The sequence below is a fragment of the Tachypleus tridentatus genome, chromosome 8 (assembly GCF_004210375.1).
Source record: "Tachypleus tridentatus isolate NWPU-2018 chromosome 8, ASM421037v1, whole genome shotgun sequence".
NCBI classification, from domain to species: Eukaryota; Metazoa; Arthropoda; class Merostomata; order Xiphosura; family Limulidae; genus Tachypleus; species Tachypleus tridentatus.
Window position 1 is genome coordinate 9,332,951 of NC_134832.1, and position 19,085 is coordinate 9,352,035.

At 33.8% G+C, this 19,085-nt stretch overlaps 1 protein-coding gene across 1 annotated transcript in view; it reads right to left on the reverse strand.

Annotated features, from left to right (window-relative positions):
- Positions 1-565: 565 nt before the first annotated feature.
- Positions 566-19,085, reverse strand: part of LOC143258499 (tubulin-specific chaperone D-like) — a 114,897-nt gene continuing 96,377 nt past the window's right edge. Inside the window, 2 exon segments of the mRNA XM_076517553.1 lie at positions 566-724; positions 18,784-19,076. Of these exon segments, the coding sequence (XP_076373668.1) occupies positions 615-724; positions 18,784-19,076 (403 nt within the window). The 3' untranslated portion in view covers positions 566-614.

Genomic DNA, 19,085 nt, shown 5'->3' on the forward strand with positions numbered 1-19,085 from the left:
CCATTCCTATCACAATTTTTCTGTTTTACAACTATGCAATAAGAGCCCTTAAAGATTCAAAAGCTTGTTGAAGTGATTCCCAAGGGAATAAATTTTGAGCTGCAAGTGAAACAAACAATTCTCTGTCTAATGAAAGCAACATGACATAATACACAATTTGTTAAAACTTGTTGTTTTATTGGTTAAGTTATAAATAAAATAATATTAAATGTCACAGAGAATCATTGGTAATTTCTGAAAGAGAGAATGTGACAAATGACAAGGATCATATTTTCTATGTAATAACTCTGCAACAAAATGAGACTGAAGTTTAACTATGTAAAATATATTTTCAGTTGAGCTACAGGAGGACATTAATAAATCAATGCATATAATGAATTGTTTGTTTATATTTTAAAATCTGTACGTATTTATTTATTTATATTAATCATCCATCTTACGGAAACACATCAACATCTGAAAATTGTATAGGCTAAAATCACAAATTTTTTAAATAGTTGTGTTACAAAATGATCTTCAAAATTCAGTGTACCTCTATTTAAACTCTTAATAGAAACTCTCTTACCAATTATGTCCCAGCATTCATGAAAGGAAGAGCAGCAAGTGATGATTTTTCAATTAGTACACAAACAGCATGGCATCAATTCTCCACCTATTCCACGAAACAACTTTTTTTCCATCAGAATGGCTGGAATGTTTTGAATCTCTCTGATAAGTTCAGCACCTAATGTAATTTCAAAGGAAAAAAGGAACTTTTGAACATGCAACAAAATATGCTCATCTACAGAATGTTAGCATTTTCCTTACCTGAAAGCATATTTCTGATAGACACCTTCACACACAGAATATTTTGTTTCCTTACATATCTGCTTATGTGATTTACATGCTACTAGCTTTCAGCTACCTCCCACGTTAAAAATTATATGTTTAAGTTGAACTAAACTAGTGTATGATGATCTCTTTCCACTAACAGAAGGGTGACAAAACCTCCTTATGCAGTAACTCCTCTGCATAACTATGACTTTCTTAAGGTAGCCAAATGTCTCATCATCTAATTAGTGATACTCATGAATTGATTAATGAGATTCTAGATTCCCACTGTCCTATCTACTATCTAGCAAAACCACAGCCAAAGGAATGGGTTTTGAGATATCAGGATCCTATATGATGGAAAAGGGTGCAGAAAAAAGAAAATGTACTTACCATTTTCAAAAATTGTACATAGTTTCATCAAATAAGAGCAACTTGAGAGATTCAAATCCTGCAGTAAACAAATTAACCAGATGATGAAAATAATGGGAGCTGAATTTGCAGATTCTTTCACAAATCAGCCTGAAGGATTTTGTTCAAGGGTGGTAAAATTAAACAGATTCCAGTGTGAAGAATCTAGTTTAGGGTCAACAAAATAAAATGCAAGAGAGTGAGACAGGTAATGATTTTTATGTAACAATATGTGAAAGAGCTTGTAAGCATCAAATTCAAATGGAAAAAGTTGGTGAACCTGTTCAGTAAGAGTAGAAGGTAACAGATCCCTAAACAAAGAGAGGTGCCAAAAAGGTGACATTCATACAAGCTAACACATCTTGAACCAGATACAAAGACTGGGGTCCAAATGAGCATAGATATGAGAGACAGAAAGGAAGATAAGAGATAAAGAGAATCTAGGAAGCACCAATGTCATTTTATCTCTGAATGACTGTAACCACAAGTGAGAAGGATGTATGTCTTCAGAAAAAATATGACATAAAACAGCTCAAATGTAGCACATGTGAGAACATGTAAAAGTGCATCAAGGTCTAAGTCAGTTATAGGAGTTGGATGAGGTGGTTGATAAATAAGGAAGGATCAAACACAAAGTAGTGATAACAGAAGAATATAACACATGGTGGTAATGGGAAAGGAAAATGTAGTTTACAGAGCTGCCCAATAGCCAGCTATGATAGAAATTGACAATCCATGATCAAATAACAATTTAAAAAATAACTAAAAGGTGGGCTATCACAGGATGGCCTGGAAAGTGATTGGTGGATGAATTACTGTTGAAAATCTCAATTCCACTGATAGATTAAGTTGTTGGATGACAGGAATGGGATAAGAAGAAGACTACATGATCAGGGAGTCCTGTCCTAGAGGTGATAAGACTGAACAAATTGTACATAAGAAGAAAAAGGGACAACACCCTTTGGGTGATAGAGATCTATGAGACTGGAGAAAGTGAGATGGGAAACAAGGTAGTAGAAGAAGAAGCATAAATAACAGCAGATAAATCAGAGAAAATCACTCATACAAGCCAAAGTTATGGCTGACAGTGATGATTGCCAGAACTGAAGAATAAGGAACTGTAAACAATAAGAGTGGAGGTTTGGTATTGAGAGAAGTAGCAAAGGTATCAAGGATATGTATTCCCATCTAAGAGCAAATCCAACAAAAAACTTGATTCTGAAAAGACCATTCACAGTTGGTAGAATCTGGTCTAGTTGAGAGAGAGTCAAACTGCCACCATTTTTGAAACTTACCCAATGGGAATGACCCCAAAGTAGTAGGTCCAAAACATGGAAGCAAAGAGCCCTGGAAGAGGTGCCTCTGATTGTTGAAATAAAGTATGACAATGGAATTGTTAGAGTGGATTATGACCATCTTATCCATGAGAAAAGGAAGGAAAGTGGAGCATGCCCAATAAACTGTTAGAAGTTTAGCATGATGTTGATTTGAAATTAATGCTCTTCTAATGTTACGCTATAGTTCAGAGATATAAAGTCAAACAGTTCCTGCAGAAGATTATAAGTAGAAGAGAATGAGTCTTATGGAGAAGGGGTAAGAAAAAGTCATTCATCCTTGTCATTAGGTCACAATTCATCAACAAAGTGGGCAAGTGTATCTCAAAACAGCTAGTATGGGTAAGAATACTTTTATTGATAAGGAGAGAACAATGTCACTTGCAAACTCTCTTTTTTCCTAACCTGAAAATGGCAAAGGAAAGTTGAAACATTGTTCTCTCCTTATCAATAAAAGTGTTAATATCCACACCAGCCATTCTGAGATACATTTTTTATTTAAAGTGGGGTTCTTGTCAACAAGAAAATGGGCAATGCCAAATGATTCAATTAAAAGATAATGTGCACATGCATGCAAGAAGAAAAAAAAAAGAAAAGAGCATGGCACTAGAATGCATAATCCTGATAAATAAAACACAGGAAATATCTAGAGGACAAGGTATTTAAGAAGCTATAAAAAATTGTTCAATATGTTAACCTTGGTCATCCAGGTGAAAAGAGAGCACTGGAGAAGAAAAAATCCCTTCATAATTGCAGGACAACAAGAAAGTAGTTCAGATACAAAGGCCTATAACCAGATGCATGCGTCAGTTTTTTAGGAACCACAAAGAAAAGAAAGTAATATTCCAGAGTAAAGGTTAATACTCTCTTGATGGAGTTCTTGGCCAAGAGATCTTCCTTGTTTTTTTGTAAACAAACATTTAAATTTGGTTGAAATCCAAATTTAATAAACTACTACAAGTCTCACGTACTTAACTAATATTTTAAAAGCATGTACATTCAAGACAATGCAGGAAAAGAAATAAATTATTCTGAGCACAACTGCTTAGGGAGAGTTACTACACAGAGGTTTTGTCACCCCTCTCCTACTGGTGGAAGCCTATTGTTACATGATGATGTCATCATGAACTAGTGCAGTTCACATTAGACATGTGATTTTTAAATGAGAATTACCTCAAGGCTAATGACATACAAATCTCACAGGCAGATGGCTTGAGGAATCAAGCTGTTCTGTGTATGGAGGCAAGGTATTGTGTTAGAAGTTTAATGCTTTTGGAGAATAAATATTTATTTAGAACTAAAACAGATGTACTTAACTGTTTCATCAAAATACATACACACTGAGATCACTGATTCATGCTGCTAGTGCTTGGATTAGCATATATTGTAAAATTTGAGAGAGATAAAGTATGAATCCACCAGATGTATTTGCTAAGTGTTTGTGTTAAAAGTAGAGTCTATCATTTGTTATACTTACCTTGCTTATTGCTTTTTAGAGTTACTACCCTAAGCAGTGAATAATGGCAAAAAAAAAGGTTATTTTGAAAGCCATTTCAAAGCAGCACCTTTTACATTTTTGATAAATACTCATCTTTCTTCATCAAATTCATACCAATAAGAAAAAAATATTTATATAAATTAGCAATTATTGCTGCAAAAACATGAAATACTGAAAACTTGTGTGGTTTTAAAACCAAAGTAAACAAACTGGTGATGGAAATATTGGATATCTGTTCTAGAAGTGTTTATTTTGTTCCTTTTGATTTTGACTACTGAAAATACAATTTTGTTTGATAAATGAACTCAAGAAAAGAAAATGCAGTACAATTCTTCAATCTCTGAGTACATTTACTTTGCAACAACAGAAGTTGTGATCCCATCACATACTCGGTTTATTTTGAATTACAGTGGAAGTTAATAGCATGCTTAATCACTTCATATGTTTTTATATTAGTTTGATATTAATTAGTCATATAACTTTAAGAAGTTTCTGTTCTTATGTTTCAAGTTTTAAAATTATAACACAAAGTATAAATTCTGATCCACCAACAAGCAACCAAAACATGCCAGTTGACGCTGGCTCTCCGTTAATAAATGATCAGCATATGCTGGTCAATACCAATTCACAAGTATACAACAAACAAATGCTGGTTGATGCTGGCTCTCTAACAAATTATATTAATTAATTTAATAAAACATGTTTGTTAATACTGACTCACCAGTAAGCAAACAATATATAGTGGTTTACTTGTCCTCTAGTAGTGACTCATCAACAAGTCACCAAAAAAGGATGGTCAATATAGATTCAGAAGTAAGTGACCAAAACATGCTGATCAATACTGTATCAAGTTCCTAACATATGCTGGCCAACAGTGGCAAAACACCAATATAAGCTTATTAACACTAAATCACAAATAAACAATCAACGCATGCTCTTTGACATTGGTGTTCCAGCAAGCGATCAGCACATGTTAGTTTATAATGTTTTGTTGTTTTTTTGTTTTTTACAGTAGCTGAGAAATATCTAGTGATCAACAATGGTTTATTAGCAAAGCATCAGCTAGAAGTCTCAAAAAATAATGTTAGCAGTTGCTGGTGGATCTAGAATTTTAAGCAGGAAAAAAAGCAAATTAAATAGAAGTTTTAAATAAAGATTTAATTTAAAATAAAGAAATATTAGATGAAAATGTAAAATCGAAAATGGACAGTAATTAGAAACTACAATAGACAGTTGCTCTCAAATATTATTCATACCTTTCCAATCACAAGTCCGAGATTTATTATCTATATGTTCATCTACGTTAGACCTAATGCCAAAACATTAAATGTTAAAACATACTTAATATATTTCACTTTTACACTGAAAATTTTAGGTAAAAGCAAGTGTTATATAAGTAGATTATAAACTCAGAATATGCAATTCAAAAGATATGTATAAAACATTGTTTTAGAACAAAGGTCTAATTTATTTTCCATTTTTATAATTTTTAATTTATTAACTATTATTAAGTTTATATTTTAATCTAATACTTATTTCACATTAATTCTTTATTTGACCTTTCTGTTTAATTTACCTATGAATAAAATCTAGTTTGTTTAAATCAACAGTAACCAAATTTATTTTGTCAACCAATGTAGATTTTGTTTCTGACATGTGCTTGAGCATTTTCTTTTGTTGTCAATATTTATTCTTTGCAAATATTTTTGAGCTTTCTTTTTATTGTGAATCTTTACAGTTACTTATTAGACATCAGTGAATCTAAACACCAATAAGTTACTTTGACCCACAAGATATTAAATTGAAAACATTGTTTAACTGAGATTTATTAACTTAAATGTTCAAGAAATGGATACCAGTCCTTGATGTTTGAGAAAACACAAGGCTGCAAACAGTCTCTGCTGAACAGTACATGGGGTTGATGCCATAATTCTATTCTTTGTTTACAAAACTGGACAGTCAAAGTTAATTTGTTTTGTGTTGTTTTTTCTATTATGCACACCTGTGGTCACATTTCAAGGGCAAAGTAAGGGTAAGAGGCAATATAATATCTGGTACATTAGTTTAACAAATAAACAAAGTAACAATCAATAAAATTTTATATTACTTCCAGTTTTACTAGACACAAATGTTATAATCTTCTTAAAGTATGGAACATAACATCTAGCCTAGAATCCTATGACAATTACCCTTTTTTAACTTATAGACAAGAGTAAAATGGTATTTAAATTTCTTACTAGGAAATGAAATACAAGTTTCAATATTTTTCAAAAACGAAATGTCACAAACTTACATAAATACATATCTCATAAAAAATCAAGTTAATTTCAAGTAAATCTACTCTGTGTATTAATTTGCACTAAGATCCTTTGTCCTATTGTGTTTAACTGTTAGCTAGTGGAGCATAGTCAATCATTATCCTTCCAAATATTGTGTACCTGAAAATCATCTACATCAACAATGTAATTGGTTCTTGAAAAAGAATTTCATCTGTTTCAGACTCATCATTTGAGATGCAATTATCATAATTATCCTCTTCGTGATATCCATAACTGTCATAAGCATCAACACAATTAATTTCAATTTTATTGAACAGGTCTGACTTTCTTTTCTTGGCCTGCAAATTCTATACACATATTAGAAGGATTTTTATCAAATTTTGTTTTCCTCATTTTTACCATAAACTTCTCCAGGGCTCCTTCTAATATTTGTTTCTTTTTCTCATGTGTCCATATAATATCATTTATTTTAATCAACAGCAAGTTCCCAACCACTGCATTTTTTTAAAATTAATCCTTTGGTCAGTGAGGATGTGGATAATGCAATTACACTCTGCCTCAACAACACTATTACTGGACACTATGCAGAGCACTATTTCTACCAGCATACAAACATCCTTAAATTATTTTATTCTGTGTAGAAGCACATGCTCCCAGAGATTCTTAATTTGACTCAATTCTCTTAAATTCTTTTCTTTCTGAGCTTATCTTAACTTCAACAAAATTTATCAATTTTAGTGCCTCAAAAAGATGCTCTATTATGTAAATGTAAACACTCAATATTTCTGGTGTAACATGTTATCCCAGTTTGCTGGATCTATTCCAAACAGCTATAATAACAAAATAACATGTCAACATGTGTGACCACCCTAACTCTAACAGGAAGGAACCTAAGAACCTGAAATTTTTCACATATACTAAGTGGACCTTAAGGTTATAAGGACTTATACACCTGCATATTATTACTTATTCGTGCATGTGCACTTTTTCCGAGGTAAGCAATTGAAAACCACACAGAAAAAAAAATGTGATCACCATAACTCCATTAGCACCCATACTAAGTAAATTCTGAAGATGTGCAACTGGACTATTAGCATGCACACAAGAGTCTTTTCAATGAGGCAAGCCAACAAAAAAACACACAGAAAAAAGTTGTTCCTTATATTACAAATAAAAATCACAGACAAACATGCATGTGTGTGCATGCACATCTTAGTCTGATCATCATAGCTTTGAAACTTGAAACTTTATGCCCATACTAAGTGAATTGTGCATGCATGTATGTATATATGTATGTGTGCATCATTTTAATGAGGTATGCTAACAAAAATGCACATAGAAAAGCAGTAGTTCCTTATATAGTAAAACATGTCTAAGCCAGTATCTGCATAGGGAGGAAACTTGTACAAACCAGAAATATCAAAATTTTGCAGTATTATCTTATGATTTCTCTTATAAAATAAAAGGCCCTCTATATGGCAAAACCTGCGTAGCACGGACAAAAAACTATCTTTCACTTACCTCATCTATCAACAAGTAGAATTAGAACCTGAGTAAGGCAGAAAAAATGTTTGGATTAAATATTGAGTTCTTATTCAGTGAATAATTTCTTTAAATGTTAATAAATTCTTGAACATATTGTTACAGTAAGTATTGATTAAACATATTCTGTTCTTTTTCTCCCATCATTATTTTTGCAGTTAAATTTGGTTCACAATTTGTAGAAATATATTAGTCTTTTAAGTGCAAAATTCTACTCTTTAAATGATTCTCACAAAAAAAATAAATTCCATAACTTCCATAATTTTAAAATTTAGGGAAAAATCACTTAATACCTTCATTTACTTTTTAAAAAGCTATTAAATATGCATGTAATCTTTTAATGAATTTAGCATTAAGGTTAGGGTCAAACTATTCATCATTACAACCCAGAGGATATTGGAAATGCAGATGAAACAGCTTTGTTTTTCAAAGCTCTTTCCAATAAAATGTTGCAAATTAAAGAGAAAATTGTTCCAGAAGTTGCTATTCAAAAGAACAATTAACTGTATTTTGATTGCATTTGCTGATGGAAAACTAGAGAAACCACAGGTAATAGGTAAAAGTGAAAATACAGGCTGTTTCAAAATTTAAGGAAGAATCAACTTTCCATGGAATGGAAAGTAGATAATAAAGCATGGATGACAAGTGTTATATTCAAGGAATTTTTAAACAAATTAAACAAAAAAATGGAACAAGAAAATACAAATATTCTACTTTTCCTAGAAGTTGTTTCTTATGATGATTCTAGTGAAATCCAAACTCTGATTGAGAAGACTGATGCAGATGATTCTGTGAATGTTGACAAAAATGTTTTAACAGAAACTGATAAAATTGATTTAAAATCTATAACAGAATCACAAGATGGTAACAGTGAGAGAGATTCTGAAGATGAACAAAATGGAAAAGATAATGGTTGGTTGGCTTTTGAATTTCGCACAAAGCTATGTGAGGGCTATCTGTATTAGCCATCCGTAATTTAGCAGTGTAAAACTAGTCATCACCACCCACTGTCAAATCTTGAGCTACTCTCTTACCAACGAATAGTGAGATTGATTTTCACATAATGACACCCCCACAGCTGAAATGACGAGCATGTTTGGGAAAAGATAGTGAGAAAATAGAAATCCCTGCTACATCACAAATGTCAAGTTATATTAACACTAACAAATTGTATACAAAATGAAAGGGAAAATGAACTTTGTGAAAAGGCTGTAGAATTGGCATTCTCTTTTAACTGCCTGAAAAAGCCCATTAAAAAAATGAAACAGTTGAAACTGGAGACTTTCTTCAAATAAATTTGATTATGATTTTGTGTACTTATGTATATTTTGAATGACTATTTTTGTTTTTATTCTAATAAATACAGCATAAACAGTATAATAACTTTATTCATACACATCTTACTTCCCTTGAGTCAAGCAAGTATAACGTTCTGCTAAAAAATTATATATAATTAAGGAAATGTACGTTCACTGTCTAAGCCAGAAAATCTGCTTAAGCAAGGAATTTTACTGGTCCATGTGATTCCACCTTAAATATGTTACTGTATTATGAATAGAAATCAAAAGCATGTACCTTTATGCACGTTACCCCCATAGCTCCATGAAGAAAGTAACTAGAAACCTGAAATTTTCTCTAGAAGTGGGTTTTCTCATCATCATGGATTATTATTTCATCACGGCGATTGTACGAGAAGTGCAAGTCTTTGTGTTTTCTTTATGTATTTGTACCTATCTACGTAACCTTTATGTCTGAACTAGCATTACATTACACCACAATTAACAGTACACGTTCATACGGCCGTAAAAGAAACTAAGAAACTTTCAACAGAAAAAATGACATCTATTTCATTCAACAATGCAGAAAGAAACAACTAACCCCTAACTTTGTAAAGATAAAGCGATCAACAAAATTTTAATCAATGCACAAACATTATCCAAAATTTACAGAAAAACTACATAGAGCCATGTTGAACCCAAAATACAAGGAACTACATGACTTACAAAACAAAAAATAAACCTAGACCATCAACTGGCATACTGCATTAAACCAACAACATAACATCAACCAAAACAACACTAGGAGCGACAGGGACAAAAGATCTGCCACAACAAAAATCTGGAGAAACTAAGATGCAATCAACAGAAAGACTCAACACGATAAACTATTGACTAACCTCATAATTAACAGATCCAACCGACAATTAAACACAGATGAAATACATCTAGTTAACAAAGGACTCAACTTCACAACAGCACCTAGATACATCCCAACCTAAGAAATGAATGCATGTTTGGAAGACCTAGCCAGGAGACTTGTGATAACTACCACAGAAAACAAAAAACAATCGAAAACAACCAACAGAAGGAAGACAACTTTGACACTTCTATGGACATCTAACAGCCAAACTTCCAAGGAAAATTACAAATTTATATTTTCCAGAAACACCTAAAACAACATCTTAAACAATTTTTTCAAAGAATTTTCTCACGAAACCATCAACATAATTTCAGAAAACAGAAAACTAAAATACAACCTTACAAAAAAATACATTAATTCCATTAAAACCTAAAACAAGACAAAACATTAAATTCTAAAACAGATAAAGAAAATGCTATAGTCATAATGAACATGAATAAATAATCCAAAAATGAAAACATCCTATCAAACAGAAACAAATTTAAACTAATACACACAAATCCAACAAAGACACATGAAATGCAACTAAACAAAATAATACTAAAAACACTTTATTCCTACCTACACATGAATGTCTCATGCACACTAAAATATGCAGCATCCCCAAACCTCATAAACCAGATTGTCCATTATGACCAATAATGTTGACATATGAATCGTTTAATTACAATCTTGGTAAATACATAGCATATCATTAGACATTCCCAGCAACCAATTAGCAACCCTCATAGATTTCACCACGATGAGGACAAACTTCATGTTCAACAACCACAACTATAGACAAACAAATGGCCTTAGCATGGGCAACCCAGTATCACCAGTTCTTGCTGCTATTTTTATGACACAAGTTGAAACACAAGCAATTAACACAGCATTACATCCATCACTATACTGGTACAGATATGTAGATGACACGGTTGCAGGATTCAGATCTACAGAACACATACTTAATTTTTCAATCACATTAATGCTAAACATCCCAACATCAACTTCACATGTGAACAAGAAGGAAGCAATCAAATATCATTTCTTAACCTCAAAATTACAAGAACCGATACACAATTTAAAACAGAAATCCACCGAAAAATCACCCATACTGGATTATACATTCCTTGGGACTCAGCACATGAAACAAAACAAAAACTCAACATATTAAGAAACCAAATAAACACAGCCATAAAACTATGCTCACCAGATAAAATTAACAATGAATTAGACAAAATAAAACAATACTTCATCAACATCAGTAAGTTTCCTCCACAAACTGTACAAAACATATGCACACACCTAGACATAAAGCAAAATCAACTAACAAAAGTAAATATATCCCAAGAATCAAAAATCACAAAACCATATACTGCTGCATACCATACATTCTTGACATCAGCAGAAAAATAACCAACAATTGGCAAAAACTAGTAACAAAATATGACATTCCAGTTAATACCAAATTTATTCAAAAACTGAGGTCTATACTATGTAAAACTACACTAACAAACACCACACCAACATTATTTATAAAATACAATGCGATAATTGCCACGACTTCTATATTGGAGAAACAAGTAGAAAAATGGAAACCAGATTCAAAGAACACAAAAAGTCACCTTCACATGTTTTCGAACACTACAAATCAAATAAACACAACATAACCATAGAAAACACCCAAACACTTAATAAAGAAACAAACATAAACAAATGCAAAATTAAAGAAGCCTTACTTATACAACAACTCAAGCCTAAAATAAAACAATACAAAGGATCACCTTTATACCTATATTAATAAATATAATCAAACATCTAAGCAAGTTGCCGAGTGGCCCGCAATGTCCAATGGGAAAGTCAAACATAGATAGTTTGCGCCTGTGTGAAGATTAAGTGCTATATAAGAATATGCATTAGATTAGATACTAGATGGTTCCATATTTGTCTCGAGCAATAAAGAAAATTTAATAAGCAAATCTCGTTAATGCATAGGCATTTAATCATTGGCGCAATGATGTAATATTTCCATAAATATGAAATCTCACGAGTTCCAATTGTTCTTCAAGATTTACTTACTTTTGATATTATTTCGTAACAAAAATGGTAGCTAATTGTAAAAGAAATGTTGACGACAAAAACCTGCAGTTTCATAATGATTGGACTGCACAATACTGTTTTGTTCAACAACAGAATACTGTGATTTGTCTGCTGTGTCATTCGACAGTAGCAGTGGCGAAGGTATCCCAATATAAAGCGTCATTATGAGTCGAAGCATAAAGATTTCCATAATGTTGTCAGTGATGAACAAACAGCTCAAATTGAATCTCTGCAGCAGTCGCTGAATCACCAGCAAACGTTTTCTCAAAGCAGTAAGCAGATATAGGTGCAGCATGTGAGGTCAGTTATGAAATTTCGATGATGATAGCAAATTCTGGCCGACCGTTCACTGATGGTGATTTTGTCAAGCCATGAATGATTACTGCATCAGAAAAGTTGTGTCCAGAAGCAGCTCATAAGCTACAGATGGTGGCTTTGAATCATATGACAGTTCAATGAATAATTTCACACCTCTCAGCAGACGTGACAAGGCAGCTTACAAATAAAGCAGCCAACTTTGTCTACTTCTCTTTGGCAGCAGATGAGTCGACTGCCATCAGTTCAACAGCACAGCTTCTAGTTTTTGTTTGTGGTGCGTTGTCATCGTTTGATATCATAGAGGAACTAATTGGCATGAGTTCCATGAAGGGTCAGACAACTGGGTCTGCTCTATTCGAGGAGACAGTACGACTGTGTAGTAGTGTTTCATTGGATTTCACAAAACTGGTAAGTGTGACAACTGATTGAGCACCAGCCATGACCACAGGCTGGTAGCACTGTTGATGAAGCATTGAGGAAAGCAGAACAGAGAGTTGGTGAAGTTGCACTGTATTATTCACCAACAGAACGTGTACAGTAAAGAACTTGGTTTTCAGGCACTGATGGCATAAGTGACGAAAACCTTTAATTTCATCAAATCAGGAGGGCTCAATCACTGTCAGTTTCAAAGTCTTCTTGAAGAAATAGATTCAGACTATGGTGACCTTGTGTATTACTGTGAGGTACGCTGGCTGAGTCGAGGGAAGATGCTCAGAATATTTTGGGAGTTGATTGATGAGGTGATAGAATTCCTCAGAAGCAAGAACAAATCACAGAAGTGATTTCCATGACTGATCCAGCATGGCAAGCTGATTTGACCTTTCTGGTTGACATGACACAACACTTGAATGATCTGAATTTGAAGTTGCAGGCAAAATTCAGCTTGTCTGTCAGCTTGTAAATCACATCTCAGCTTTCAGGACAAAGTTGCAGTTGTTCTGGCAGCAAGTAGCATCAGGCAACTTCATGCACTTTTCAGTCACAGCTACAGAAGAATCAGGACATTGACACACAAGTTTATGTTGGAAAGCTAGATACCTTGATTCAATCCTTCAACTCACGGTTTCATGACTTTGACCAATGCAAATTGCTGATGAAACTTTTTGCTGATCCGTTCAGTGTGTCAGTGAAGGACTTGTCAGCAGAATATCAGCTCGAACTTACTGATCTCCAGGAATCTGATTAACTGCGTGCTATTTACCGAGAAAACAGTTTGCTTGACTTCTACAAAACATTGCCTGATACCTTTGCTAATCTGAAAGAGAACGCACTTGTCCACACCAGCATGTTTGGCAGCACCTACTGCAGTGAACAGGCTTTCTCGCATATGAAACTGAACAAAAACAACACTCGCAATCAGCTGACTGATGATCATCTTGAAGCAGTCTTGCATCTTTCAAAGTCAAATGTCAAGCCGGACATCTTTAAGCTTGTAGATGACATGCAGCACCATCCGTCACACTGTCTTTGTGACAGTTGACGTATCAGAACATTTCTTAGAATAATGTGCAAACTCTTTGATGTAATCATTATTTGTGTGTTCTTAAATGTGATGTCCATCTTGTGTGAAACAACTGTGGGGCGATTTTAATCTTCACTTTTTTGTGGCCCCCAACGGTTACGAGAAGTCTGTGGCCCCTGACTCAAAAAGTTTGTGCACCACTGGTATAAATGACATAATTTTACGCTAAAATGGATTTATAATATACATACTGACACAGCCACCTAGAATATATCAACTTATTAACCTGAGTAAAGCCCAGTACTTTCACTAGTACTTTCATTTCACTTTCAAAATGAGGAAACTATTGATTCAAGACAAGCCTAGAAAAATTGCAGTTTTCTATGATTACAGTTTTCTCAACTGTATACTTTGTTCATTAGATTGTAGTTGACACTGAAGTTAATATATTCCCTGTTTTATTTTCATGTTGCCTTGAGCAAAGTGTTGTTAAAATGACAGGAACCTTTTTACATTTCCAAATTAAGTTTGAACTTTTTAAAAAGATTTTCACAGCGTGTACTTGAAGTTTCTTTGTTAACTTACTGAAAGGCAGTATCTGACAGAAGAAAATGTTTTCTTTTTCAAACCATACAGACATAATAGAACACACATCCAGTACATTTCTATGAGCAATATTTTGACAGAAAAGCAAAGTGCTTCATCTTTTTTAAGAGCTCATGATATTTAGTTAGTACTACTCCCACCTTGCAAATGACAAGGAAATTCTTTATTGTATCCTCCAGTTACTCAGTAAACGATTTGCTCCAAATCATTTATTGGTGTACACGCACTTTACACAAAGTTAACAAGTAACCAAATCTAAATTTCATAAATACTTTGGTTGGTTAGTTAGTTGATTTTGTGTTTTATGGCACAAAGCAGCTAGGCTATCTGCACCAAACATCCAGTAAAAAGTTAAAGTAAATTTAGTAAAATTTATAAAAGGAAATTAAGGTAAAACAAAATAAAGTTTAAAAAACATAAATTGCATAAAACCAATGTTTACATCTAGTGTACAACATTAAGAGAAAAACTACAATAATACAAGTTTTAAAAGGACTTTCTGTAGCATAATTGTAATTATCATAGCTCACCAGGAAGACTAACAAGTAAGTACAAAAACCACCATCAGTCACCAACAGTGCCACCCCACTATGCACTTGTCCATCACACAGCCTGTCATTTCTGTACAAAGAAAACCATCGAAAGATAACTGTATCAGCAGGTTTCAGAATTGTTTCCTGTAAGGAAAGACATACAGGATGGTAGGAAGCAATCAGTGTTTTGATGTCATCTAGATTAGAACATAAACTTCCATTGTATCAAGGTGGTCATTTTTATTTACATGTAGGTGAACTGGGAGGAGAACCCTTCTGTTTAAAACCACGTCTTTTTTCCTTACTGTCCTTATTCAAGGGAGGTCTATCGACCTCCATGAGTCCTGCCCTGGGTCAATTGAGCAGGTCTCTGCTGTTGGAAGAAGATTCCAGTGACTTAAGATGTGAGCAAATGATTGTTTTGCATCTTGGAGTGGGAGAAGATGTATCAGAGGAAATAATAATCAGTGATGTTGAGAAAACCCACTTGTAGAGAAATATATATGCAAAAACGGCTCATTTGGGTTGTATATCAGAGGAAATGCCTGTACTTGCAACCAATGGAAGTGCATCTTGGGATTTGTTGGAATGTATGTGAGGGACAGAGATGGGTGTTGAAACTGTTTCATCAACTTTTTTAGCCATGGAGATCAAAAGACTTTTCATTTGGTTTGAGAATGTTTTTTTTGAAGGCACAGAGAGATCTGTTTGCGCTCCCACTGCAGTTGTGGAACGAAGTGCAGCAGCATACGTCCGAGATGAAGTGGTGGACAGCAACTGACACAATGATGGTCCGTTTCACACTCACAGGCATCATGGTCCTTGCCACTGCAACAAGCACACGTCAAGGGACCACGACATGACGTCTTTGAGTAACAGAACCGCTGACACTGGAAGCAGGGAGGGTTTGGAATGTATGGCCGTACTCTGCAATTAAGGTAACCTGCCTTGATGGTGGCAGGTGGATGTGGTGATGTAAATGTCAGAACAAAGATATCGGTCAGCATCGTAATTCCATCTTTGTGAGATACGCCTCACTACTGAAACTCCTTGAGTAGAGAAACAAGCAAGAATCCCTGACTCGGGAATGCTCTTCAAATCACTCTCAACAATACCTCCTCGTGATGAATTCAAAGCAGCATGAGATGTAATCTCAATAAGTATATCCCTAATGCCTTGAATGCAAGAGGAATTCAATGTGTTGAGACGTGGATGTTTCCACCACTATGCCAACACTGACTTTGGAGAGCCAGCAAGTCCCTCTAGTCTCTTCTGAATGAAAAAGGGAGACATTTGCCCTAAAGGTTTGCCTGAAAGCGAATGTACAATAAGAAAATTAGGTACAACAAATATTACAGATGTTGAAGATTGCCACTCAGAATCTTCAAGACATACTCATTTACCTATGGACTGTTTCTTTTTCTTTTATTTGGAGGATCTATAATATAAAAAGAGATGTTTCAGTGCCCACTGACCCCACCCACCATAAAGCCCTACGAGGGGATGCACCACAATGTCAAACAAGGACACTGCAGCAACACCAGGGTTTTATGAGCACTATACCCAAATATCAGCATCAGATACAATGTCAACAACACCTGATGAGAACATCCAACACTGGTACTTGGCTGACCCTAGCCCAAGTGGATCAGCCAACTGACCCAAGGGGGACTACCCCAAGAGCACCCAACTATGGGAATTCTGGGCCAAAGTGAAAAAGGGAGATTAAGGTTGGACCCCTCAATCACCAGGATCCTATCCTCCCCTTCACAGATCGCCATGCACGGCAAACGTGGGTGGATGTTTAGATCCCAGAGGAGGTAAACTGAAAGAACAGAACCTTCCCTGGGAGGTCCCTCACCATATACAGGAATCCACAGTGAGGGGCAAGTAATTTGAAAATGTGTTAAGATACATGTCATAAAGTTAGGCATTGACTACTAACTTATAAATGCGTACAAAGTCAATAATAATTTTTAATGTAAAATAAGCTTAGTTAATTAAATTGCGAAATGTATCTAGCACATGAACATATGTTCTGGTAATAATAATTTTTTCTCCACTTTGTTGTAATTTGCATACATAGGTATATACAGACAACATTTGGGTTGTATTGAAATAAAGATATATTATATTGACTGTAAAATGTGGGTGGTTGATGATACAGACTGTACATATAATGACAATCCATGTAATAGTTATAATTTTGAGTAATGAGTACAAAAATAAGATATACACATACATAAAACAGTTTCATCTTTTTTTAATTCAAATGATGAATGACAATGTACTTCACACACACATGTATATGCATACACTTCATCACTTGGTGTCAATGCCTTTTCACTTCTTTTCAGATCTTCTTGTGATTAGCACAATCCTTCCACCAAAATTTGTTTACAGTATATTTTCTTAATGTGTCCTTTGAAGAAGAAAATCTAAGCTGTTCTGACATACAGTTTGCCAATTATTAACAACAAAATACTTTTAGCCAAAATACTGGCTAAATGGAACATATTACAATTGAAAATGAAACGAGAACTGAACAATAAACATCTCTGATTAATATCACAGCCCTTGCAGCCTTGTGTCATGCAGAAAATCAAAGTATTTTATAGACTGAAATTTAAGTAATAATGAAATCTGATAAAGCTCTTCTTGCTGTATTGAATTTATTAATAATTAATAACCAGTTCTGTAATTTAAAGATTAACCCACTGGCTTATTACACAATATTATTAAAAATATTGTAATACTGTGCATGTAATATCACTAGTATATATCAATTAGAATTAAAGTATTGGAATCCTAGCCTGTTTTGTGTAAATAAACAATAGCAGACTGCATGAAAAGTGACTCATGACCAATTGGATGTGAGCTTTAATAAGAGCTCACAAAACCCATTTTATGGACATTTCCAATCATATGTTGAATGGCACCCATCAAATATGTAAAGCCAAGGATATTAATTTTTATTTAGTATTGTGAAAAAAATTATAAAGCAATTCATGTTGCACATAAGGCACTACTTATTTCCAAAATAATATCTTTAGAAATTGTATATCAAGATCTATGAAAATAGATGTAGCAACATGATTTAAAGATAACATTTTGCAAATAAATGTAAACCAAGTTCTGGTGGTCAATAATGCAAAGAGAATTACTACCAGAAATAACAATATTCTGAAACTTCTAAGAAACAATAATCAAGCTTACTAGGAGAAGTTCATGAATAAACACTAAGAACTTTGTTTTCAACACTTGATTGAGTCTTTAATTAACTATCACTTGACATAGGCCAAAGGATGAAACTAATTACATGATATTTGTGTGAGGATTGTTTCCTAGTAATAAAGTAATTTATTGATACATTTTGTACGAAGTACTTACACACACGTGATGACAGGTACAGATAATTAAGAAATACTTAAACAGATGAAAACTGCAGATCTCACCATAATGAACTACTAACTTTCTTACTTTTGTACAAAACTTTTATAGAAGCAATGCTTTTATCATTTACAGGTTAACCAACCTATGAAACATTTTTCTGTATAAAGAAGTTTCTGGTGTGTCAATAAATAAAAAGAAAATTTTCCAGGTACAGTAGTTTAGAATTATTTTCAAAAACAGCTAAAAAAAAGTCTTTCTTTAATAGTCAAAATACGTTACATATTAGATAAAACACACAATTTCAGTAAATACATACCAACAATGCCCTGTATCTTCTGATTATTTGATTTTGCATAATTTGCAAGAGCATGAGTGATCTGGGCAACTGCCAGGATTCCTCCATGTCGAGCACATAAATCTATATCTTTGGTTAAAGGTATAAGTTCTGGTAGAGCTACCTCCACCATTAATTTTGGAGCTGTTGATGTAAGATTATACAGGGTTTGAGCTGTCAGTTCTCTGATAGAAGTGTCCCAGTGTTGAACCTTTCTCTTCAAGAGATGGTTAATCAAGGGTACAGTGTACTCTGGAAACTGAGCTATGTAGGCACTAAAACAG